This window comes from Punica granatum, chromosome 3, assembly GCF_007655135.1.
Source record: "Punica granatum isolate Tunisia-2019 chromosome 3, ASM765513v2, whole genome shotgun sequence".
In the NCBI taxonomy this organism is placed as follows: Eukaryota; Viridiplantae; Streptophyta; class Magnoliopsida; order Myrtales; family Lythraceae; genus Punica; species Punica granatum.
Window position 1 is genome coordinate 39,731,776 of NC_045129.1, and position 22,869 is coordinate 39,754,644.

The 22,869-nt window shown below is 40.4% G+C and overlaps 4 protein-coding genes and 1 long non-coding RNA gene across 6 annotated transcripts; 1 reads left to right on the forward strand and 4 right to left on the reverse strand.

The window, feature by feature from the left end:
• Nucleotides 1–2,380: 2,380 nt before the first annotated feature.
• LOC116199977 (WRKY transcription factor WRKY24-like) lies at nucleotides 2,381–5,748 on the reverse strand. The gene is made up of 5 exons (XM_031530596.1): nucleotides 5,266–5,748; nucleotides 4,813–5,004; nucleotides 3,949–4,613; nucleotides 3,634–3,795; nucleotides 2,381–3,375 (listed from the first exon to the last, which is right to left on the reverse strand). The coding sequence occupies exons 1-5, from the start codon at nucleotides 5,680–5,682 to the stop codon at nucleotides 2,880–2,882; spliced, it is 1,932 nt and encodes a 643-aa protein (XP_031386456.1). The 5' UTR covers nucleotides 5,683–5,748; the 3' UTR covers nucleotides 2,381–2,879.
• A 1,262-nt stretch (nucleotides 5,749–7,010) lies between these two features.
• LOC116199979 lies at nucleotides 7,011–8,612 on the reverse strand. Its single transcript, XR_004155639.1, has 3 exons — nucleotides 8,353–8,612; nucleotides 7,860–7,920; nucleotides 7,011–7,770 (listed from the first exon to the last, which is right to left on the reverse strand). It is a non-coding gene; the product is annotated as an uncharacterized LOC116199979 (long non-coding RNA).
• A 7,041-nt stretch (nucleotides 8,613–15,653) lies between these two features.
• Nucleotides 15,654–18,197, reverse strand: LOC116199410 (U2 small nuclear ribonucleoprotein B''-like). Its single transcript, XM_031529748.1, has 5 exons — nucleotides 18,024–18,197; nucleotides 17,260–17,432; nucleotides 16,718–16,802; nucleotides 16,401–16,474; nucleotides 15,654–16,205 (listed from the first exon to the last, which is right to left on the reverse strand). The coding sequence occupies exons 1-5, from the start codon at nucleotides 18,094–18,096 to the stop codon at nucleotides 15,927–15,929; spliced, it is 684 nt and encodes a 227-aa protein (XP_031385608.1). The 5' UTR covers nucleotides 18,097–18,197; the 3' UTR covers nucleotides 15,654–15,926.
• Nucleotides 18,198–18,350: 153 nt separating this feature from the next.
• On the forward strand, nucleotides 18,351–21,683 carry LOC116199409. 2 transcript variants are annotated; one of them, XM_031529746.1, is made up of 8 exons: nucleotides 18,351–18,504; nucleotides 18,580–18,962; nucleotides 19,078–19,241; nucleotides 19,702–19,913; nucleotides 20,105–20,359; nucleotides 20,540–20,626; nucleotides 21,031–21,203; nucleotides 21,349–21,683. In XM_031529746.1, the coding sequence occupies exons 2-8, from the start codon at nucleotides 18,601–18,603 to the stop codon at nucleotides 21,458–21,460; spliced, it is 1,365 nt and encodes a 454-aa protein (XP_031385606.1). In that variant the 5' UTR covers nucleotides 18,351–18,504; nucleotides 18,580–18,600; the 3' UTR covers nucleotides 21,461–21,683. The 2 variants fall into 2 exon arrangements, with proteins under 2 accessions (XP_031385606.1, XP_031385607.1); XM_031529747.1 differs by having other exon boundaries at nucleotides 18,401–18,962.
• Nucleotides 21,684–21,722: 39 nt separating this feature from the next.
• LOC116199411 (biogenesis of lysosome-related organelles complex 1 subunit 1) lies at nucleotides 21,723–22,784 on the reverse strand. The gene is made up of 2 exons (XM_031529749.1): nucleotides 22,151–22,784; nucleotides 21,723–22,040 (listed from the first exon to the last, which is right to left on the reverse strand). Exons 1-2 carry the CDS (start codon nucleotides 22,523–22,525, stop codon nucleotides 21,951–21,953), a joined length of 465 nt encoding a protein of 154 aa, XP_031385609.1. The 5' UTR covers nucleotides 22,526–22,784; the 3' UTR covers nucleotides 21,723–21,950.
• Between the last annotated feature and the right edge of the window lie 85 nt (nucleotides 22,785–22,869).

Here is a 22,869-nt window from a genome sequence, read left to right on the forward strand (position 1 = left end):
TATTTTTTGCCCAATTTATACAGTTTTATGATTTCATTAAGTTGTAACTGGAAGATTTATATTTAAATGCAGTAAATTCTCTAGAAAATTCTCGGAACGAAAAAATTTGTGATACAATTTAAGTCGCTTCCATCGCTTTCCGTTATAAATTTTGTATTTTTGAATTATTTTAGTTGTCAATAATTCTTTTCCTATAAAGTTTCAATTAAAAAATGATGGACAGTATAAACTTTGTGTTAATCTAATCTAACATGATTAATTTTTAATATTATTCTTCGTATTTCCTGTAAATTTTCTTTTTTATCTTATACTAGGTATTGTTTAATAGATATATCTTGCAAGTATATTTTATTTTCACCCCCCAGTTGGTTATACATGGAAATTACATTGTAATTTCATCTGTGGGAAATGTACACTTTCTAATCATTTTGCTCTCCTAGCATAATTATATCAAATAATATGTATTTCCTTTAATATCAAGGAAAGATATTTCATATATATATTACTTAAATGTTTTCTGTATGTATGTCAATGAATATTTATAGAATATATTGACTATCTTTGGATGAAATATCAATAATCCAATAAACTCATTTAATTTTCAAGTGAAATAATTTCTAAATCCATAATTTTTTTTGAAAAAATTCATAATATATTTAATTTAAAATATTACTTTCTATCAAAAAATTATTGATCATTCACGCGCAATGTACAGGTTCTCATCTGATTCTTATTAATAATATAGCTTGATAATAGTGTAATTTATGGTTGTTATTATGTGTACAAATACAATTAAAATAAACAGAGTCCAATAGATAAGATTAACAATGTTAGGCCGACTGGGACGGGGATGGGACCACGACCATATCCCATCTCATCAATTTTAAGCAGCCGTTTTCATTTCAATGAGGCGTACATCTCACGTATGTCTTTCATACATTATTTATTATAGATGATATGATATAATATGCTACAAAGAGATTCATATATATATATATATGTGTACGTATAAATAAAAGGTATTTCTTCATATCTTATATTTTGTTCATGAAAGGGTTTGATTTATCAAACTAATGATGAATGCCAACCGCAAAAAATATAAAAGATTTCATGAATTTGTTTCAAGGTTGAATTAATCGGAACAACAAAACATAATTGTCAGTTCAATTCGTAAACAAAGCATTGACTTGATATCCACGTAGAAAAATCTATTGCAGCCCAGTAATCACCTAATCTGATTTATGCATGAATTTTGTTTTGTTTTGTTTTTGGGTTGGGGAAGTAGGCTTTAACATTGACTTGGAAGAAAATCGGGAAAATAAAAACAGAATTTTTTTTTTAAAAAAAAAGGTAGTCAAGTCATATTATATAATCCTCCAAATTTAATTTAATTTCATTTCATTCCAATTCAATCCAATAACAATAATAAATTGAGAAGTAGCTTTTTTAGCTGAGGTGAGGAGAGGGTCCCTATCCCATTCCTTCCTCTTCTTTCAATTTCAGTTGCAGTCAAAGTCATCCGGCCAGCCCCTATGGACGCGTTTTCCTTTGTCACGAAGCAAAGCAATCCCAAACCCCACGTTTGAGTTTGACTCCAAAAACCTAAAAAACTAGTAACACCGAAAATATCCGAGTCCGACCTAGCAATGCTGATGATGATATGATTTACATTTTTTTTTTGTGGCTAAGTGATGACGTGATTTACATTAATTACAGAAGAAGAAGAAGAAAATTATGAATACTTATTGGTGGCTACCACATGTTACCTAATGCTAATTAACGATGACAAGCTAAGCCAGTACTCATGCAGCATGCGTGTAATCTATACTCCATGTACGTATCTACTATTATATACCTGAAAAAGCACAATTACAAAATAAAACATGATGTAATGTATCGGCGCACGCTTTCGCCTGGTAATCAAGATGTTTCAAATCGATACTTGGTGAGACTCCTGTGCCTCTTAATTAGTTATTAGAATTTTTCGGGCCGTTTGGATTCGGAGTTAAAGTCAACGAAACTTTAACTTTAACTTTAACTGAGGAAGAAGACAAGGATTTGTGGGCCCACCATTTTGACTTTAAATAAAATAAATGGATGTAGTAGATAATTGTGTATAATGAGATTGTGTGTTTGAATAAGATATGGGACCCACCAGTTTGACTTTTCAAATGTGTGTTTTGTTGTGTAGTGTAGAGTTAAAATTAAAGTTAAAATCATGGTGATTTTAACTTCAAATCCAAACAGGGCCTTTATTTCTTTGTATTTAACTAATGAGCATACCTTGTAACCCGAAAAAAAGAAGAAGAAAATTTGCTACCTGCAGACAGATCGGATATGTGGATTGCATCTGAAAAAACAAAACAGAACAAAGCAAAGATTTAACACATTTTGAATTTGATTTTTTTCCTTTTTTTTTTGGCCTATATGAATTGTTACATCGTACAAATATTATTTGGTTTGCCTTCCCATCTTAATTTTTTGTAGCCGCTGAAGGCCATAACAACCAACTAAAAAATAAAATAAACCCATATATATATGTGTGTGTATATATATATATGTATATGTCGTATTCCTTCCTAATTACTGTGCTATACCTGGCTCCCCCAACCAAAAATAATAGAGGGAAAAAAAAAGAAAAAGAGAGAGGCTATATTCCGGTGTACGTAGAGACCCGGAAATCCTGTATGAAGAAAGATATAGGACAGATTGATTACAGAGAAACAAATGGAATCAATGGAATACGATTTCCCAAATTCCCCCCGCCGCCGCCCGCATTTAGGATTTATTAGGAGGACTACTAGCTAGCCTATAGCTATAGCTATGGGGAGATCTCTGGCTTGGCTAGCTTAGTTAGTCGTTCGTCTTTCTGTTTCATTTCAGCAGAGCAATGACTCCAAGAACAGATCTTCCCTGGCCTCCTCCTTGGCCTTCAAAAACGTGTTATCCATACCTTGTTGCTGATGATGAACATGATGATTCATCAAACCTCCCATGGCCATGGAGCTCCCGAATCCTGAGAACTCAAACCCCGCTGGACCATCCGGCAACATCTCCAGCGTAAAGGGCAGTTGCCCATCCGAGGATGTTGTTTGCCTCATTCCACGAATCGGGTTCGGAGCCACAGGGCCATTGGATGGATGCGGCATCATTGCCGTCCTTGCGGCTGTGCTACTTACATTGTTACCGCCGCTATTGTTGCTGGTGCCCTCAGTTGACGTCCGATTGACGGTATGGGAGCTGCTTCCACGGGCTGCAGGGACATCGTGGTTGTGCTTTCCCTCGTAGGTTGTGATCACCGCCCTTAAATCATGAGATGCCCTCTCCACGTGCTTTCTCACAGGGCATCCCGGGTGCGTGCATTTGTAGTAGCTCCTGTCACACGACAAAGAAGAAAATCGAATTATTAGTTCAACTCAGACAAGCTAGCTAGCTCGCTAGTGCAAGAGAAGACGGATGGTGAGTATCATGATAAGATGATAATAGTAGTAATAAGATTAAACGACTCCTAGCTTAATTAGCTTTAGTTAAACGATATCCTTCAATCCTAGCTAGCTAGGGACGTTCGAATCGAAGACTAAATAAGCGGGCGGGACACTGATAATGATGATGATGCCTCGATGCAATGTTTACCTCGGATTTGGATTTCCTTTGACGACCTTCTGCCCGTACTTCCTCCAGCGGTACCCATCATCAAGGATATCAATGTCGCTGGTGGTCTGGACTACGACTCTAGGTTCCCTCACTGTCCTGCTCCCAGCTCCGGAAATCCCCTCACTTTCCCCCTCCTTTTTCCTGAACAAGACATCCATTCACACGAATTCCATCGTCACTGAGAAGAGCAACACATAATAATAATACATAACAGTCGAACTCTGACTCACTATATAATAATATATCGGCTGGAAATTCCTGTGCTGGCCGGCGATCAAGTTCTGGAAAGCTTACCATCTTTTGGCATCGGGTTCGTCCTCATCTAAGTCATCCCCCCCTGCAGTCTTGCTCTTCTGAGACCCTTGATCGAAATCTTCATCCCCTACCGATAGGGAGGAGTTATCAGGGGTCCCCGATTCCATTTGCGCAGAGAGTGAATGGTCGAGGAAGTCAGAGATTGGAGGATGACCAGAAGAAGAAGCAGCTTGGACTAGTGCTACTGCATGGGTGGGTGGAGCAGAGGATGAGGATGAGGATCTCCTACTAGTGGACTGGGGCTTGGGGTGGTTATGGCTTCCCTTGTACACAATCTCAGTTATCTGCCCATCAAGAGACTTCTCGACCTTCTTCTTGGTCGGGCAGTTGGGGTATGTGCACTTGTAATAGCTCCTGGGGTTCTCACTCCCCTTCACTTGCTTCTGCCCGTATTTCCTCCAGTTATACCCGTCATCCGACCTCCGGTTAGGCTGCTGCTGCTGCTGGTTGTATGGGTTACTAGTACTATGCATTGATTGATGCGTTCCGTTGCTAATGGTCATGTTGTTCAGATTGTTACCAGTCTGTAAGGCAGTGATTTCCTCCGGGGTATAAGAATCAAATTCAGGCTTCACCAAACCCTTCCGTAACGCATCATCATCCTGTTTAGCTGACTCTGGCAAATTCCAACTCTGCTTCTGGCCCTGGTGGAGACGTAGACAGAATCGAATCAATTAATTTTGGAATGAAATGAAGAAAGTCTGAGTCGATTAGATAGATAGATAGATAGATAGATATATGGAAACAGCTAGCTAGCATCTGAAGGGCCTGATTGATCGATCGACCTTTGAGAAGTTGATGACTCAAAAGCAGGAGTACTAGTAGTAGTGGAGTGCTTCAAACCTGAGTTACAGCAGCGGCTGCGATATTGGGGCCGGTTTGAAAGGTGAAGTCGAAGAAGGAGGGGTGGCACTTGTCGAAGTCTTCGGCCCTGTTGACAGGCCGGCTCCCTCCTGATCCAGCAGGAGGAGCAACCTGCCAGCTCCAGTTGAAGGCGTGAGCTGGGATAGTTCCAGTCGTGGGGGACGGCATAATCTGCAGGTGACAAACAAAGAAAAATATTGTTATTGCTTGGAAGACGGTAAGGGCATGCATGGGCATTTAATTTAAACTAGCTAGATCATGTTTGATATATCAATTCAATCGAAACAGCGATATATATATATATATATACACACAAACACATCAGATCAGATCAGTTCAGAGAAAGCCCCTGGACGGGACGAACAAAAGCTAATAATAAATAAATGAATGAATGAATAGTTAGGAGTTATATATATATATATACACACATACGTTGTTGGAAGCACTAAGGAGGACCGGGGAGTCGAGAAGCTCGGCCGGGCTGAGGCCAGGAGGGATGGCAAAGTAGGAAGAAGGGGACACGGAGGGAGGAGAGAGGGGAAGGGAGGGGGGAGGGATCGACTTGAACTTGGGGACGCCTGAACCTGTCCGCTCGGCTATTCGGTCAGATAAGCTGCTGCTGCTGCTGCTGTTGTTGTTGCTACCGCCGACACGATGATGATGATGATGATGATCAATGATATCGTCTCTGGAGCTGGAGGTAAGAAGGGAGGAGAAGGAGGAGGTGGTCATGAAGAAGGGATGGTGGCCGTGGCCGTGGGCGGGGAAAGTGAAGCTTGCAGTACAATTTGGAGGGGGGTGTGAGTTTGCAGAGGTGTCTAAGCTCCCTGAAGAAGAAGAAGAGGCCATATGAAAAACTCAAGACAGGGCAGGGCAGGGCAGGAAAAAGCTTGTCCGGTTGACAGGGTAATAAGATAGTTATGAAAATGAAAGGGGAAGACGAAGAGAAGTTGGTCACGTTTTGAACCACCCAAAAATATATAAATAAATATAAATATATATATAATTTTATTTATTTATTTATTTATTCTAAATATGGAAAAAGGGTTAAACTAAAATTTCCTTCGCCTGTATATATATATATATATATATTGTACGCTGTCATGAGGACGAGGGATTTCTAGAGAAAATATTAAATATGACTAACACATACACTATAATACACATACAATATGTATAACTCTCTATACAGTGTTTGATATCTTATTCTGGAAATTTACAACACTTATTTCTTTTATATTTTGCTTGAATTTTTTTTTTGTGAATTATTTTGCTCGACTTTTGATTCGAACTAGTATGTATCATCACCTAATTTCTAGAATTTTCATATATATATATATATTGGTAAACGATTTCCATATATGTATCATATTATCTGAGAGAGATAGAGAGAGAGAGGGAGAGAGAGGGGAGAGGAGGTACCTTCCTAGAAGGAAGGAAGGAAGGAAAGGAAAGTAAGAGAGCTTAACGGAGGTTTGACCGTGGAAAAAGTTTTTTCTTTTATTATTATTATTTTTTACATACTGATAGTGATGTGGTGTCCTGTGTGCTATTTTTGGTCAAACCTCGTGGATTTGACTGAGTGGCGGCTTGGGCTTTAATTTAACATTTTTCTTTTCTAAATTTTTTTTTGTTTGAATTTTCTTTTTTTATTATAAAAGGGACTCAATACTTAATACAATAAAAAAACATGAATAATTCTATTAAATATCGACTAAGATCTCTAGGTTAACAAGTAAGAACCTGCGCAACTATACCATACCTCTTTTATTCTTTTTTCATATCTACTTTCTTACTATATATATATATATATGTATGTATATATTTCGTTTCTTGTGGCTTAAGAACGCTGAGGATCGCTGGGATAATAATTAGCCAGTTGTTCGATGTATGATGGGGCGGTATAACATGCATCTCTTGTAACTGTTGTTTAATCACCAGACCAACACCAAGCTGAACGACATACATATGTATCTATTTTTACTTTTAAGCTACATTACTTCTACAAATGGCGGCACTTAATTAATTAGGAAAGGATAATTCGGGAAATCGGTGGGGGATGGATATTATACATGTCAAAATTGTGAACATAAATTAATCGTCAACAATACATGCAACTTCTTGTTTGTTCATATATATCAGGAAGGATTAGGAAGTGAAACTTGCAAAAAAAAAAATCTAGAAGGAAGAAAAAGAACACTATATTATTATTATTATTATTATTATTATCAACATCATCATCATTACTATTACTATGAGATATCAGATATGATATGTCTATTTCTCTAATAAAAATTACGGACCTCCTTTTAAGTATTTTCACACTTACTTACGGACACTAACCAAAGCATTTTCGCAGCAAAGGGCACTAGATGTGGGCCTTCGCACCGGGCTTCTCCTCAGCGTTACTTTTCAAAAGTTCCTACCGTTGATCGGTGCAACCCCCTTTCTCTTACCAGATTGAAGCTTTTCCCTCAAACGGTGCTTCTCCATCGGCCTCCCTTGCATTGCTCTGCTCTGTCTCCAACCACACCCACCACCGGCAGCACCCACCCTTCCTCTCCTTCTCCGTCTAAAACGTTACTGTCCGCAACATGCTCCACCCCCCGCCGCCCCCCGACTAGGGGTGATCAGTTCCGGGTACCCTGCTTTTTTCACGATACCCGGACCCTACCCTGTAAGGGACCGGTTCCAAGATTTTGGAACCGGACCCTACCCTGTTGAATCCTGAAACCGAAACCTACCCGGAACCTGTATTATACCACAGGTTCGGGGTACCCCTTTGGAACCTGTATTTTTATATCCCGACTGATTCCGGGTATACCCGGTACCTGTGCACACTCCTAGTTGAAATGAAAATGCAGCCTCTGGGAAACCCTTCCTCCCAACTTACAAAGCAGCATGTCTCGTGTAGCGTTTCCGGTTACTGGGTTCACCCTGACATCAGACATCATGGCATTCAGACTATATAATTGACAAAGGAAGCATGTCAGTGAAGCAACTTCTGAAGGGGGGCCGAGCTTTACCCTTCAGCAACTTTGCAGAGGTATTCCCGTTGATCGTCTCTTAGAGGCACATCCGTGAAATCTGAGGGCACAAAGAAGGCATAATTGTCAAATAACTTGGTAATATTCGATTAATAACACGAACCAAAAAAAGAAAATCCATCAACAGATCTTCGAGAAGGCAGTTGTCTTGCAAGACTTCTACTGCTGCATACCAGCACCATTGATGTTCGATCCCCTAAAAGGACCTAACATTGCTCAATCGATAGGGCTGCTCTCTTAATCCAAATGAATTACCCGAACAACCTTCCAGCTCATGCTTTACAAATCCAATCTCCTTAAAGTAGGACACAAAAGCTAATACATAAAGGAACCAACACCCCAAAAATTCCATGGTGGTGTAAATCTGGGGAAAAAAATTAGTAAAATACATAGCCAATCAAGACCAAATTTTGCAGCACACCCCAAAAATTCTATGGTGGTGTAAATCTGGGGAAGAGATTGAACTGCTTACTCTGAATCTCTGATCGAATCTTGGCGGCGCCGGCTACAATTGGGGAGGAAGGAGGAAGAGCCGAGGCAGACTAGGAAGGGGAGGCAGTGTCAAAAGCATCTGGAGACTAGGAAATCACCGGAAATCAGAAGGAGATGAAGAGTCAGAAGCATCGTTGAGGAAGGAGGAGGAGCCGAGGCAGAGTCAATGAGGAAGGGGAGGCAGTGTAAGGCTTGGGCTGGGGTCCAAGAAGTTTCTAGAGACTATCTCTGAAGGAGATAAAGTGAAGAGATTTACGCTTCTTTCTTTTTTTTTTTTAAATCAGATTCTGGATACCGGTTCCGATTCTGAATACCCTGTAGGTAAGATCGGAATCGAAATCGGTTTTCACCGGTTCCTTATTTTAGTATCCGAATTCTATCCCATTTTCAATATTAACTACCCGGACCCTATCCTAACGGGTAGGTTTCGACCGGTTACAGATATACTCAGTACCCGTGCACACCCCTACCCCTCACATCACGACCCACCCTTCTCCTTCCTCTCCTTTATTCTTTCTTCCCGTTTGCTTGTGGCTTTTCTATCCAACAAACTCGTGCCCACTGCATTCTCTCTTGCAAACTTGGTGAACCTGCGAGACTGCTCAAATTTAAGCCCTTTCACGTCATCCCCCACCTTTTTTAGCCATTAAAACCTAACACGTATCTCGCCTGTACAGGTACTTCATCCACTCCATCCTCGAGTAAATTATCAATTTCGTTCTTGACTTATGCAAGTTGCATCAATCAAGTCCCTGAAAAAAATATTATGTCAATTCGGTCCATGGTCACATCAATTTGGTCTCTGATCACATCAATTTCGTCCTTGGTCACATCAATTTCTTCTTGGGTCACATTAATTTAGTCCCTCTGCTTAGTTACATCAATTAAGTCCTTCCTGGTCACATTATTTTGATCATTGTCAACATCAATTCTTTACCTCAAAAAGGACCTTGTAGTCTTCGTCATCCATTTTATTACTCTTGTCTTCGAGCTGACTTTGGAGCATTAATTGTTGTTGCTCGGACATTCGATTCTCGTGTTCTTGGTGGTTATAGAAAGTTTATACATAGTACTACCACTTAGTATCAAGTTTCAAGCGAAAAAGCAAAGAAACAAGTTTAAAAATACGGTTGAATTTGATTTTCACTGACAAGGCAGAAACTTCGGATAGCGATATCACTCAAACCGTGCAACGAAATCATGAGCTGCCAAGTGTTGTAACTTCCTTAAGATATGAGAAATCTATATAAATATTTTGGACCAATATTGACTCTATAAGAATTTATTCTCGTGTTTTAGAGAGAGAAAGTTTTATGAGTCATTAATGGTGAATTTTTATAATGTCAATATTGGTCCAGAAACTTATATATATAGATTCCTCATATCGTAAGGAAATTACAGCACTTGACGGCTCATAATTTCGTTGCATGATTTGAGAGATACCGCTATCCGAAATTTCTTCATTGTGAGTGAAAATCGAATTTGAACAACATTTTTCTAACTTGTTTCTTTGCTTTTTAGTTGGAAACTTGATCCTAATTAGTAGTGCTATGTATAAGCTTTCTATGGCCACTAAGAACATGTAAATCGGAGGTCCAAATAATGAAAACGAATGCTCTAAAATTGGCACGAAGACAGGATCAGTAAAAAGAAGAGAGAAAACCATAGTGACATTTTTTATATAAAGAATTGATATTGATAAGGACCAAAATGATGTGATTAAGGAATGATTAAATTGATGTGAACAAGTGAAGAGACGAAATTGATGCGATCAATGACGAAATTGATCAATGACCAAATTGACGTGCCCAAGAACGGAATTAATATGACTAATGACTAAATTGATATAACCATAGATCAAATTGAAATGATCAGGAACTAAATTAATATAATAATTTTTTCAAGAAATTAATTGATGCAACTTGCATAGACAAAATTAATAGTTTACTCCTCCATCCTCGCATTCCCCGGCGCAGCAATCCCCATGTAATCTGTTCCGACAGTTGCGCTGCTATGAACGCCTGGGTCGTTTCTCTGTCCACTGGTTTGCTGGTCCCATGGATTGCTCCCATTGAATGCGTTTCTTAACAATTGCGGCCTGCTCATCTGTTCAACCCTGCAGAACGCTACCCATATCAGCCCTGCTTCTGTTACTAATCTGTCATCCCATCCATTGACTCCTTTATTCTGCCCCTCAAGTGTTTGACAAATTGCTCCAATTGAATTCATGCTGAAATTTTCCTCTTACTGATATCTTCGCCCACAGAGAGTGCTGCCCACTTTTGTAACTTTGTTACTTTGCTAGTTTGGTTACCGTTAACATTCGGTGCTGTAAACATTCCCCATGCCAATGACCGCCTATTTCATTTTCGGGCTGGAACCTGTGCAAACCATGGACTGATTTTTATGTTAACTAGATTAACCTTTTGCTCATTCGAACTGGTGCCATGCCATCTTCCGCACGTTTTTCCTGTGGGTCTTAAAATGGTGCGAACTAAAGCCTTGTATCTGGACATAAAGTTAATAAAAGCCAATAATCTAATGAGGAGGACGGAGGATTGTGCACAGTGGAGCCTGTTCATGTTGTTTATTCGTTCAATGGTGGGCATCGGAGATAATAAGTTACTAATGGGCTAGAAACTTTTTAGGAGGAGAAATTGATGTGCATCATTGTGCGGTTGTTGAGGGTTACTTGTTCGATGTTGTGTGTTTGATCGAGTTCTCATTATTATCTCCTTTTCATTCCTCTAATACGGAGAAAGGGCATCATTTTTAGAGGAGAGAAAGCTGTTGTGAAGCCAGGGAGGCAGAATAAACAAAGTCTGGCATGGACAGGGCGGGAGTGCTAAATTATGCAGTAATGCAATGAAGATATTCGTGATGGGAAAAGAAAAATAAAAGGAAAACAGATAAGAGTAAGACTATCGAAAAAGTTGTAGAAAGGGTCTCGAAAACTGATAATTCTCAAAAGAAGGGTATCTAGCCTAAGGAAAAATGTCAGATGGAAAGGGAGAGCCCTGAAGGTGTCCTATTGGCAAAGCATTAGGGGTACGCTTTTGCTATTAGAAAGCATTATTGGAACCTCCTTCGGTTTTGTCAGCTTTGTGGTTGATGCTCTAACTTTTTGTTCTCAGTGTTAGCTCATATGTCCTTGATGAATGCTATTTATGTCTCAGAGATCATCAATGTGTTGCCAGCATGAAGTTAGCATGGCATAAAAACTTGGCAATCACATTCTGTTGTTTTCTTCGTGTTAATGATGAACCAGCGGTTTGTTATTTATGCAGAATATTCATATGCTATAGAATTTGCTTCTCAAGGGTGTTCCTTTTTGGTTCTCTGTGGTGTGCGCAATCTTTGGATGGCTTTAGTTGTAAATATGTTTCTTGGGGGTCTTTTATAATATTTTGATTTCGTTTAAAAATATATAAGTTCGAGTTTGCTTTTCCTGTGATTTGTTGGGGGCTTCAGGTGATCCGGTTTAGCTTTTTTTCTGGATGGTAAGAATGAGAAATAATTTGCATTATAATGTATATCTTCGGCTGTGGGTGTTCATAAATGAGAATCATTACAACGATGTTCATGGATTAGATATTTTTCTATAGTGCACCCATAAATTAATTATTTTTTGAACAGTTCAGAACGTAATTCTGGTCAGAAAAATTTCAAAATTTAATAACGAAGCTGTGGAGAGTTGAAGATAGGATGATGGTGGCCTAACGACGGCCACCATGACCCCGACGAGGTCATCAATGCCCTCGGGGTTGTCCAGTTTCTGTGCATAATTTTTACCTTACCTAGCAAGGCAACGCAACAAAGGACGAGGTCTTTTTTGTGGAAATTCATAAACGTTGTTATAAAAAGATGCCGAGCTGAGTTGTTCTTAGCTTTTCTTGTCAAATGAGAGAGCCCTTACAGTTAAGGAACTGAAGAGTGATAGTTATCTTTGTTTGGAATTCTCGGAGTTGGAATAAGATCAGAACTTCAAAGTTGCGCTGTCATCTGAGAGCTAAAGAGGCAAGAATTTCACCGCATAAGTTATTATGGTTCCATTTTTCACATTTCCCGTGTTACACTTATTTAATGGTTGTCTACACGATAGATCAGCCTTTCTGTTTAATTCTTATTACCATTACCGTTTATTGTTCATTGGAGCAGTTATATATGACATGGTTTATGTGGAGAGGCCATAACGGGAAGAAACAAAGCAGCGGTTATTTATTTATATTTATAGTGTTAATTTAATTATCTTACGCTCATAGCACCCAACTCGTTTGACCCAACTAATAAACTCTCCTTTTGTTTTTCCACTGTAGGGTGCATTAACACGAGAGTTTGATATGGGTCTGGACAAGAACAAGCATGAAAAGAGGGCTACACGAGCTGGTGCTGTATTGCAATGATCTTACATGAGTTCTATGCCAACAAAGAGGCATATTTAAGTTGCAGTTTTTCTGTGAATTTTGTAATTAGGATGATGAAAGTAGGGACAATTTATCTTTCGCCTCTGCTGCTGCAAAACAAGTATGGGCATTCATTCTTTTTGAAACTTTTCCATATATATGTTACAACGAGTGATTAGCCTTCTGAGTCGAGGGTGACTGCAAATCGGAAAGAACTCGGCCATGCTGATAAAAGTCTTTGTTGTACATTTCATGCTTTTCAATCTGATAAGAGAGAATGTTCGATTTTTCAAACCCAGATCAGTTACTGATTTGGCGTTGTTGCATGGTCTACAATGAGTGTCATGTGATATCATCCGTTACCATGCATGTTGGAAGCTAAGCTGGAGACTTCTTGTTTTACTTCTGGTTTGCAATTAAATAACTGGTAAAATTTTTAATTTGGTTTATTTCTTGAGGACACCATTGCCTGGTCTTTGAAGTTTTGTATTCTATCAGTTTGGTCTGCCCTGTTTAGTTGACTTACATGTTATTCTTTGTAAATAGTTAGTTGTTATATTTTCAGTTCAGTCAATTCTCATAGCTTTGTAAATGCCTTTGTACTCTCCTAGAATTGATATCCTATCAATGGTCGAGAGGGGCATCTAAGTCTCTAATTGCTAACTCGACTATAAAAGATTCTAGCGTGTTGTGAACTGCTAGCTTTTAACTTCGGCAGGAAAAATTCTTGTTTGATTAATAAAAGTGATGGGTTGGTACAATCAAATATATTGCCAAAAAAATTTGCAAAGCTCTTCCAAATTTGAAAAAAAAAAGAAAAAATCTTTTAAAAGTTAAGGTAATATACTCCCAGGTATTTTGCTTAAAAATATGTGATATACTTACCAACAAAAAATATATATATATTTGTAATTTATTTGGTATTGAGTTAATTTACTGCAAGTTGAAATCATTTACTTTTCATGTATGATAAAACCATTGTCAAAAGTAATTTACTCCCTAGCAGTTGATATGATAATATCCTTAGTTTCCTGCAGTATTTTCTTGTGAGGGGGTGCTTATGGTTGTGAACTTTTTATTTCATCGTTTCTCTTTTTCTATTGTTTTACTTTATGGAAATGGACATTCGCTACAAAATAACTCTAAACCGGGACATTCTGCAGTATTTTCTTGGATGTTTTACTTTACTGCCCAAATAGAGAAACAGCTGTATCATCTAATGCCCTATTTCTGCCACAGCTCTGCATGTTTGTTCTGCACTTTCTAGCAAAAATCCTTGCACCTCAAGACCAGCAGCCAACTGATCTGTGAATGCTACAGAACCTTCATCCATGCTGATTTAGAGAACTCGCAAGTAAACAACAAGTGATCTCTACACAGATTACAACTTCAAACAAGGACAATCAAGTTTCATTGATAACTGCAACAAACATTGATAGTTGCAACTTGATGCGGCAGACGGTTACTCACGTTGTACGCTGCGTCACTACTTTTTCAAACAATTACACTATTACAAATAGCAGGTCATACTTCCAATACAAACAGCAGGTCATGCTTCCAACAAAAGGCCCATACTTCAAATTTCCTCCAACACATACTTTTTCAAATAATTACACTATTTTGCTTCCTGTAAGACCGACTCCACTACTAAAATAACCACTAGCATTACTAAAAACCAATACATACTCCTCAATCTCTTCAATTGCATCTCATTTCTCTCAATCCTCCTTCAACTCTATGTCATTTCCCACAGTAACAAAAGATGGATCCACCCTTGTCCATGCTAGAATAGCTGTAGCTGGGCGCAATAGAAGAATAGGAATTGTGAGAGAGAGAGAGACAATGGAGTCACTGAACGATGTATTCTGCATTGCCTTGCTTGACTACAGATTACAGAATTTGTATATATACTTTAGACAGAGTGAATGAATAAATGATGGAACGAATACAAAAAAGGAATGATATAGTAGGCGTTTGGTTTCAGAGTACTCTACTCTACTCCATCAAATGAAGGTAAACTAGTTGGAAAAATTTATTATTAAAAAATTTGATTGTAATAATGATTACGAAAAAGATGCGAGATAATTTATTATAAAATTGGAGAAAAGACAAATATGCGATGAATAATTATGAGAATTTAGTATCAAAAAATTAATAGTAATAATGGTTAAAAAAAATGTGAGAAAATTTATTACTAAATTAAAGAAGAAGATAAAAAATAATGATTGTGATATTGAATTGAGAGAAGAATGAAGTAGATTGGAGTGTAGTTAAATTATTATTTCTTGAAGGAAATGAATTTGAATTTTCTTTAGTAGCTGAATCCTTCTCTTTGAATGAGTCCGGATTTTCCTCACTGACAGTAGCTCGGGCCATCTCTTTGATTTTGGCCAGATTTAGCTCCTCTACTTTTGCCTTAATAGGTGCTTCTTCGACCTTCTTCTCTTATGCGTCTTCACTGCATCGACCGGTGCCCTGAATTTTTTTGCAATTAGGGTTTGAAATCTGAAATTGGGGGATTCAATTTTACAGTTGGTGGTGGGGGAGGTTATTCGAACCGGCATATCGTTTATGGTGTGCGGAGCTCCAAACAACGTCATTTTTGGGTTTGGGAATAAAAAAGGGAGTTTCTCAATGGCTATTAACCAAATAAGTGCCATGTCAGCTTGCACGTCAGATTTCTCTGACAGCATGGACTGCCCCGTCAATGTCGATACTAATTTGTCTAACGGAATGATCTTTCAAGGATCAATTTGTTAGCAAAATTTTTTGGAGGACCAAATTATTAGTAATTTTCTATTCTTTCTTTTAACTGTAAAATTCGGGCCCCTTTTTCTCAGCCTAAAGAATCATAAACCACCAGATCAAATTATAAACATTACGAGACGAGACGAGACAGAGACGATCTATACCAGAGAAGAGGTTACATTCAGCAATGGCATAGCCTCACCGTTCCCTTTCATAGACCATTACCCTGACACAGGACACGACCTCAAAATGTCGCAGAGATATTCACTTGTAAGAGCGCCAGACATAAAAGGATAAATTTCCCCTCTCTCAACTTTACAAATGATTTCCTACTCCAAGAGGCTAATCGAAAGAGAAATTTTGAGTTTGGTTGGTGGCTTCCTTTCGGAGGTTGGTCGTTTGTTTACTTCTTAGCATAGGCAATGGACATGGGGTTCTGAGCAGTGATCTTGAATCCCTGAAGATGCTGCATGGCCATTCCAGCCTGCACCTCGTCCTCATACTCCACAAATGCAATCCCCGGCTTCGCCTCTATCATACGCACCTCCTTGAATCCTGGGTACTGAACGAACAACAACTGCAGCATCTGACTTGTTGTCTCCACAGGCAAATTCTGAACAAACAGTATATTATTGGGAGGAAGCGCTTCTTGAGCATTAGTATTCCCCTGGCGGAAAGAGACCTGCAATAGAGGATTGTATGTACAGATCATTATAAAGAGGGAATACTAACTTAGCAGCAGTCTGTCAGATTCTTCTGCAACTTATTTATTAGACAAGGACCATATCGTATGATCCCATCCTAAAGGAAGGAAAGACACAAATGGTGATGCCATCAATTCCCTAATGATTGACAGTGCCATCAGGAGAGTACTTACTGTTGGGCCCCCATTGCTTTCAGGAGCTGAACCATTAGCCATCTGGGCTTCTTCAGAACGACGCTTTCTTTCAGCTGCATGAACAAAAATTAGGTCAATGCACTGGCAAAGTACAAACTAAGGCTCAATATGGAGCTCTTCCATGCTTCATCGTAAGGTCAGCAGTGAACCAGAGTATGCTATCAAGATACAGAGTGAGACATGACACTCATGTATATAATGTCTTTGTTCGTTCGCACTGAATCAGTCGATAATATTTGCTGCCCCACACTCAGCTGAGAAATAATCATAAACTCTTAAAATAAGTTCGTCTTTACCTTTTTCTTCTTGTTTCTTTTTCTTCTCATATGTTCCATCTGCTTTAGCAATACAATCTGACTTCTCCTTGGCATACTGTATACGCTGAAATAAAGCAAATACTATTCACTTTTAGAACGTTATATCTAAAAGAAGAGCAAGAGATGGAAGTGCAAGCTTCTGGAAGAAGAAGAGGGGGTAGCTAGGGTGCTCAAGTTCAGGAGTGGTATGAGAAGTCAAGCAAGAATAATCAACTCCTTTTTAAGAGTACTAAGCTCAATGACCTAAGTTGTGGAAAAGACCATGGAATGAGGGGGAAAACATATAAGTGAAAAACTCGAGATCGATTGACACTAAGCATCATATGGGAATTATATATATGTTTGCTGATTAATTTGAACTAATGTTTGAGTCGAGCATGTAAGTTAGCACAGTGTTATGAATATGCAATAAAATCAGCCATAGGCACGGAAGAAACAGAATAACCAGGTTCGTGTTTTTTGTGTGTGTGTGTGTGGGGGGGGGGGGGGGGAAGAGAAGTTGGGGTTGATGTAAGACATACCATAGGTTTATCATAGAAAGGGAAGTTTTGCATCTGCCTCACAGCATTGCTGGCAGAGGTAACTTCGCTGAATGCGACCCATGCTTGCCCTCTAAGCTTTGGTGTCTTCAAGGCAACAACATCCAAAATCCTTCCATATTGAGAGAACAAGCAATAAAGGGATCTCTTCAACTCTGTTAAAAAAAATAATGACTGTGAGGAGCAGGGTAAAAAACCAAAAAGAAAAAGAAAAGGGGATTAGTTATGCTTCAATGAAGTGATATTCGAGCATCCAAACGGGACTTCGCGAGGAAAGCGTGAGCAATTCAAAACTGCAAGGCGGCTGAACAATGCCCATGGGAATAGAAACTCTAACAGCAAATACGAAACCTAAATCCAGGCCAATATGCCACTAGAACAAACTTGGGTGTTGTACTGTAAACCACGAAGCCAGGATATAGGAATAGGATGCTTGAATGTCGAATAAGGTTCAAATCATTGATAGTTGATAGAAAACCTAAGGGCTGTAAAAACGCATAAGAAAGGTAGCCTCTTTTGCATCGGTCTGTTTCGAGCACTATCTATTAGTCGAATCGAATTGAGCTGTATGGTATAGTATAAGGTCCCGGTTGGGTAACTTACTCACTCACCCACTCAGCTCCTTTTTGTTCCAGCTATAATAGCTCCCAGCACACTCAAACAAACGACAAGCTCAAGCTCAAGCTCAAGTTCAGCTCCAAGAAGAGAGAGAGAGCGATAGAACACCACTAATGACAAAAGTTTACCTTCTTTCTTGATCTTTTCATTGAGGTTCTTGATGTATATCGTTTGATTCGGTGGTATGTCCCCTGACAGCATCGTCGCCAGCGGAAGAGAGGCGGGCGTCGTCGAGAGAGAGAGAGAGAGAGAGAGAGAGAGCAAGCGCGAGCCAGTAGTCACCGCCTGCCGTTCGGCCGGGGAAGCCCTAGACTCGCTTGAGATGATGCCGAATTGATGGGCTTTTCAATTCGAAGCCCAATGATGTAGGCCGGGCCACTTACTTGGACTATGCCCATTTTGATTCTGAAGGCCCAGCACAATGAACAGGCAACCGAACAGCACAGCAGAGCCCACCAGAGGCGGAGGTGAATGGGTGTTGTTCAAATCCAATCCCTCATACTCATTCCTTCCTCTGCATGAATTGATGCTTTGTCAGTCGCCGGCGTTGGACTTGGGGAATCTCCTCCTCCCTCTTCTTCTGTTCTCTTAAACCCTCCGCCTCCTCCGGTTCGTTCCACTTCCACCCACTACTCCCCTTCCCCCTACCCCATACTCTTGACTTGGTTGAAACCTCTGCTACAGTACACGGGCGAGGCCTTAGAAATGTTGCGCTCCATTCTCCGAGCCGCAGCTGCAGGATCCAAGCTCCACCACCAGCTCCCCCGTCCCAGCGCTGCCGCGGCGCTGCTGCCCTGCCTCAGCTACTCCTCCAAGAACAGTAAATCCGCCGTCACCAAGGCCAACAAGAAGGCCAAATCCAAGGACGGCAGGGCTGATAACACCTCCTCCACTGCATCAGACGACCTCGACTCCGGCCTCGATGAGGGAGCCAGGGCTCGTCACCTCGCCCTCGACGAAAGTGACTCCTCCCTCGACGTCGGCCCTGATGGCCGTCCCCTCTTCACCTCCACTTCTTCACTCTCTCACCTCACTCGCAAGGATGCCTGCACCTACTTCAATTTCAAGTAATAATCTCCCCCTCTCCCACCCATCTCCTCTCTTCCGACCTCACCTCGGCGGACCGTTAAAAAGAAAAGAAAATATATTCATTTCTGTTGTGCTTTTGGTGGTAATTGCTAGCATGTCTAAGTTGGAGGAGGTGTTGCCGGAAGGACTACCGGCAGGAATGGAGAAGGAATTCGGGGAAGCAATGAGGAGCGCTGTGCTAGTGAGGCAGGGTTTCCTGGATCTCCGAGATAACTTCCGACGAATTGTTGATCCGCCATCCTGGCCCTCTGATAAAGGTTTGGTCCTTCTGGTGTGATCTTCCTTCCGCAATTTCCCGAGCGAAAACATATACTACCTAATCCGATGGCTATGCTTGAGCTTATCTTGCTGCTGTTGTGGTCCTGTAACTTCGCCTCTCGTTAGAGCTAGCTCTTGGACACTGTTCCGGTAGCAAGTGCAGCAGATCTTTTGCTTCAGTTTATGCCTCTCTTAGAGCGATCTTAAGATCCTTAGCTGATTTTCCCTTATGTAGTTGCGCCATGTGATTGCTCTTGGTCCAGAGGGACGCTACTTCTTGTCACCATACCATAGAGAGCATTAAAAAAAAAAAAAAATTCCCGACCTTATCAAACCTCATTGCTTTGTCTATCTGAATACACATAGATAGGATTGCTTGTTTTAGCTCATATCTGAATGATCTGGCCGCGGCCTTTCAACTTCTTTGCATTTATCCGTGCACTAACGTTCAATTTACAGCACCAAAGCTCAGAAAGCAGGTTGTATTGGATGGTCCTGTTAGCTGTGGTAAGAGCATTGCACTTGCCATGCTCGTCCACTGGGCTCGTGATGAAGGTTGGCTGGTTTTTTATGTCCCTAAAGGCCGTGAGTGGACTCATGGAGGATTTTATTATAAAAACCCACAAACGGGATTGTGGGATACTCCCGTTCAAGCTGAAAAGATCCTCAAGGTATGAGTAGCTCTTACATCCCCTTTTCCTTTGTTAAAAAGACTCTCAATTCATGTTCCCGGACAATTTCTATTAAACAATCACGGTGACCTATTTGTATTTCTCTTCCTATTTCAAGATTGTAAAGCTTGCACAACCAGTTTATTCCCTTCTCTTTTCTTAATATTAATATATCGGTGTTTCATGCATAGGATTTTCGCATGTGGAATGAAGGTCATTTAATGAAACTCCCCTGCCAAGTATATGACCCGATTCCGTTGGGTGAAGGGGCTGGTGTTGGCTGGATGAAAGATGTTGATTCCATGACAATGCCTGAAGGTTCGACACTGGATGATTTGGTTAAAACAGGAATTGATCATACGCATGCTGCTGTGGGGGTGGTGGTTCGTTTGAGAAAAGAATTATCACTTGTAAAAGAGATACCTGTCCTCTTTGCAATTGATCAAGTGAGACAATTTCCAGTTTTCAGATCTTTTTCATCTTCAGTGTTGGCATCTTGCCCAAATGCTCCGTTACTTCTTGTTTCATATCTTCAGCCAATGAACCTTTCTGTATATTCGTCCTATTATACTCTCTATGTAACTGTGAATGATATGTTTGACTCACTTATTGCTGCTGTCTCCCAGTATAATAGCTGGTTTACATTCAGCGAGTATGAGGTGCCAGTCACTCTCCATTCTTGCCGACCACTACATGCTAGAGAGGTTGCAACAGTAAGTAGACTGTTCCAAATAAGTTCTAGTAAAGCCTCATTTGGTTTGCTTAAGATTTCTTATTTTTATCACTATTCTGTTTGATGGTTCTGGCTAACTAATCAGGAATGATATCTACTGGAACTAGAAGTATAATAAAATTAAAACAGATTAGAGATGAGTCTGTAAATTCTTTTATTTCCACATAAATATCTACTTATTGAAGTAATTTTCATTGGCTGGCATGTTTATTCGCGCATTCACATTGTATATAAACCACACAATTGATGGAAATGTAATTGATGCAAAATATATCATGCAAGTAGCCCCTTTTTCCATTGGGAGAAACAGAACAAACTCTATGTTTTTCCTAGTGAGAAAGTGTCAATATAATAGAGAGTGATTATGGTGAATTATTTGTGCAGGTTAATGCTTTTAGATCCATGATGCATGATAATATGATGGTGGGTGCATTTTCTCATTCAACTGCAGTAGGAAAGCTGCGGAAGGATCTTCCAGATGTTCCAGCAGATGCGCGTGTTAATTTCCCTCGCTACTCTTTAGATGAAGCTGCTACTGTTTGCCATTATTACCTCAGGTCGGTATGCTGTATTGCTTGGAAATTGTGAAAAGCTTCTGACTTGGGGAAGAAACATCTGTTGATAGGTTCATTCGATAGGATTCTTGAAGATGTTACATGGTTTCTAGATTCTGTCTTCTAAGCTGTGAGTCATCCATGGCAGGCAAAGGCTGGTGCGCCGAGAAGCATTTTCTGAGGAGAACTGGAAGAAGGTTTACTACTTGTCAAATGGGAATGGATCAGAAATGAGGTGGTTAATCCCGTTGATGCGATGAATCCAATGAGAGTGGAATTTTTTCTTTCTTCTGATGTAGTGGTAACGCAGGTCAATTCCCCTCCCCCCCTTTTCCTTTTTTTCTATCTAATTGAATGAAATATGTCGTTCTGATTGGGTTATCAGAAAGCGAGACTATTATCTTGATTGGATAAATGGGTTGCATGTCAAAATGGGAAATGTCAGTCACAGGATGTTGAGCCAATTCTGTGTCTTTTGTTAAACCATGAAAGCCATGTAACATATGGAGATCTTAGCCTGCGTTTTCAAATGGAAAGAACCCCATTCCACTGCAAACATTACCATTCGATGTTTCTGGATACAATTGATATATTATCGCAAGGCAAGGTAGGCATAAATAACGAACAAGCAAAATGGCAACGAAGTTGCTACGTATAGACACTGACAGAGCGGGGCAGCTAGCAGTGGCACCTTGCTTGTGCTTGCTGGAGTTTGCAGGGTGGTGGTCGTCGCATCGTCCATTGTCGTCCTCAGCCTTGATGGATATTGCGGATGGCTGCATTAATGCTCTTGCAATCGTACTCCATCACCTTCATCCAGTTCTCAAAGTCTCCGATTTCCTGTGCATTAATTAAGAAATCTAATCTCATATCATCCCTCATCTCGTATTAATTCAAGAAATTGGAAAAACAGAGAGAGAGAGAGAGAGAGAGAGAGAGAGAGTCCTAACCTTAATGGCGGAGTTCATGGCATGAGAAGCAGCAAGCCACTGATCCGTCTGCTTCATGAACCGGTTAACAGTGACAGCCAATGATCGAATCTCGAGCTCGATCCTCTTCTCGTTGACGAATGCCTCCTGCACCCCTCCGTTGACGGCATCCACCAGCAGGTCCGATACGACCGCGGCGCTCCGGGTGGCATCTCTCTTCGCCTTCTCCGTACGATCCCGGAGGTGGAGGGAGATGCGGTGGTGATGGTGCATCAGCTGGACGAGTGAAGCTTCTAATAAGCTTCCGGGCTGCTCCATCTCTTCAGTAGGTGAACCAGAAGAATAAGATGATGATGCCCCCCGAGCCACGGCCAGTGGGAGTTGAGGTGAATACATCCGATTGCCCGGCCACCTCAGCTCCGCTCCGCTCCGTTCAAAGCACACGCCTCACCCGCCGACAAAATATGGCGGATCTCACCTCAACCTCAATTCAGGAAACTTCTTCTCACTCTATCAACTAGCAATTGGCATTGCATGAGAACAATTGACGAAGAAGAAGAAGAAACTCGATCGGATTCGGGAAGAAGCAGCGGCGGCAGCAGCAGCTACCGCTAACAGCAAGCAACCAGACACCGCCGGATAGGATAGGATGGATGGATGGATGGGAGAAAGATATGGGCCTGATCTGCAACCATCAGCCCTCAATATGGACCTCCTTATTGGGCTGGGCATGCATGGTC

Bases quoted from the DNA above. Each gene is read 5' to 3' on its own strand.
- LOC116199977 (XM_031530596.1), bottom strand. From the start codon at position 5,682: ATGGCCTCTTCTTCTTCTTCAGGGAGCTTAGACACCTCTGCAAACTCA. The intron at 4,614-4,812 runs GTTTGAAGCACT...CGTCTCCACCAG, and splicing joins CAGCCGCTGCTGTAACTCAG to GGCCAGAAGCAGAGTTGGAA. The intron at 3,376-3,633 runs GTAAACATTGCA...GTCGTGTGACAG, and splicing joins AAAGGAAATCCAAATCCGAG to GAGCTACTACAAATGCACGC.
- LOC116199410 (XM_031529748.1), bottom strand. From the start codon at position 18,096: ATGCTGTCAGGGGACATACCACCGAATCAAACGATATACATCAAGAAC. The intron at 16,803-17,259 runs GTATGTCTTACA...GCTTTATTTCAG, and splicing joins CTTTCTATGATAAACCTATG to CGTATACAGTATGCCAAGGA. The intron at 16,475-16,717 runs GTAAAGACGAAC...TTGTTCATGCAG, and splicing joins AAAGAAACAAGAAGAAAAAG to CTGAAAGAAAGCGTCGTTCT.
- LOC116199409 (XM_031529746.1), top strand. From the start codon at position 18,601: ATGTTGCGCTCCATTCTCCGAGCCGCAGCTGCAGGATCCAAGCTCCAC. The intron at 19,242-19,701 runs GTTTGGTCCTTC...TTCAATTTACAG, and splicing joins ATCCTGGCCCTCTGATAAAG to CACCAAAGCTCAGAAAGCAG. The intron at 19,914-20,104 runs GTATGAGTAGCT...TTTCATGCATAG, and splicing joins AAGCTGAAAAGATCCTCAAG to GATTTTCGCATGTGGAATGA.
- LOC116199411 (XM_031529749.1), bottom strand. From the start codon at position 22,525: ATGTATTCACCTCAACTCCCACTGGCCGTGGCTCGGGGGGCATCATCA. The intron at 22,041-22,150 runs GTTAGGACTCTC...ATTAATGCACAG, and splicing joins CCATGAACTCCGCCATTAAG to GAAATCGGAGACTTTGAGAA.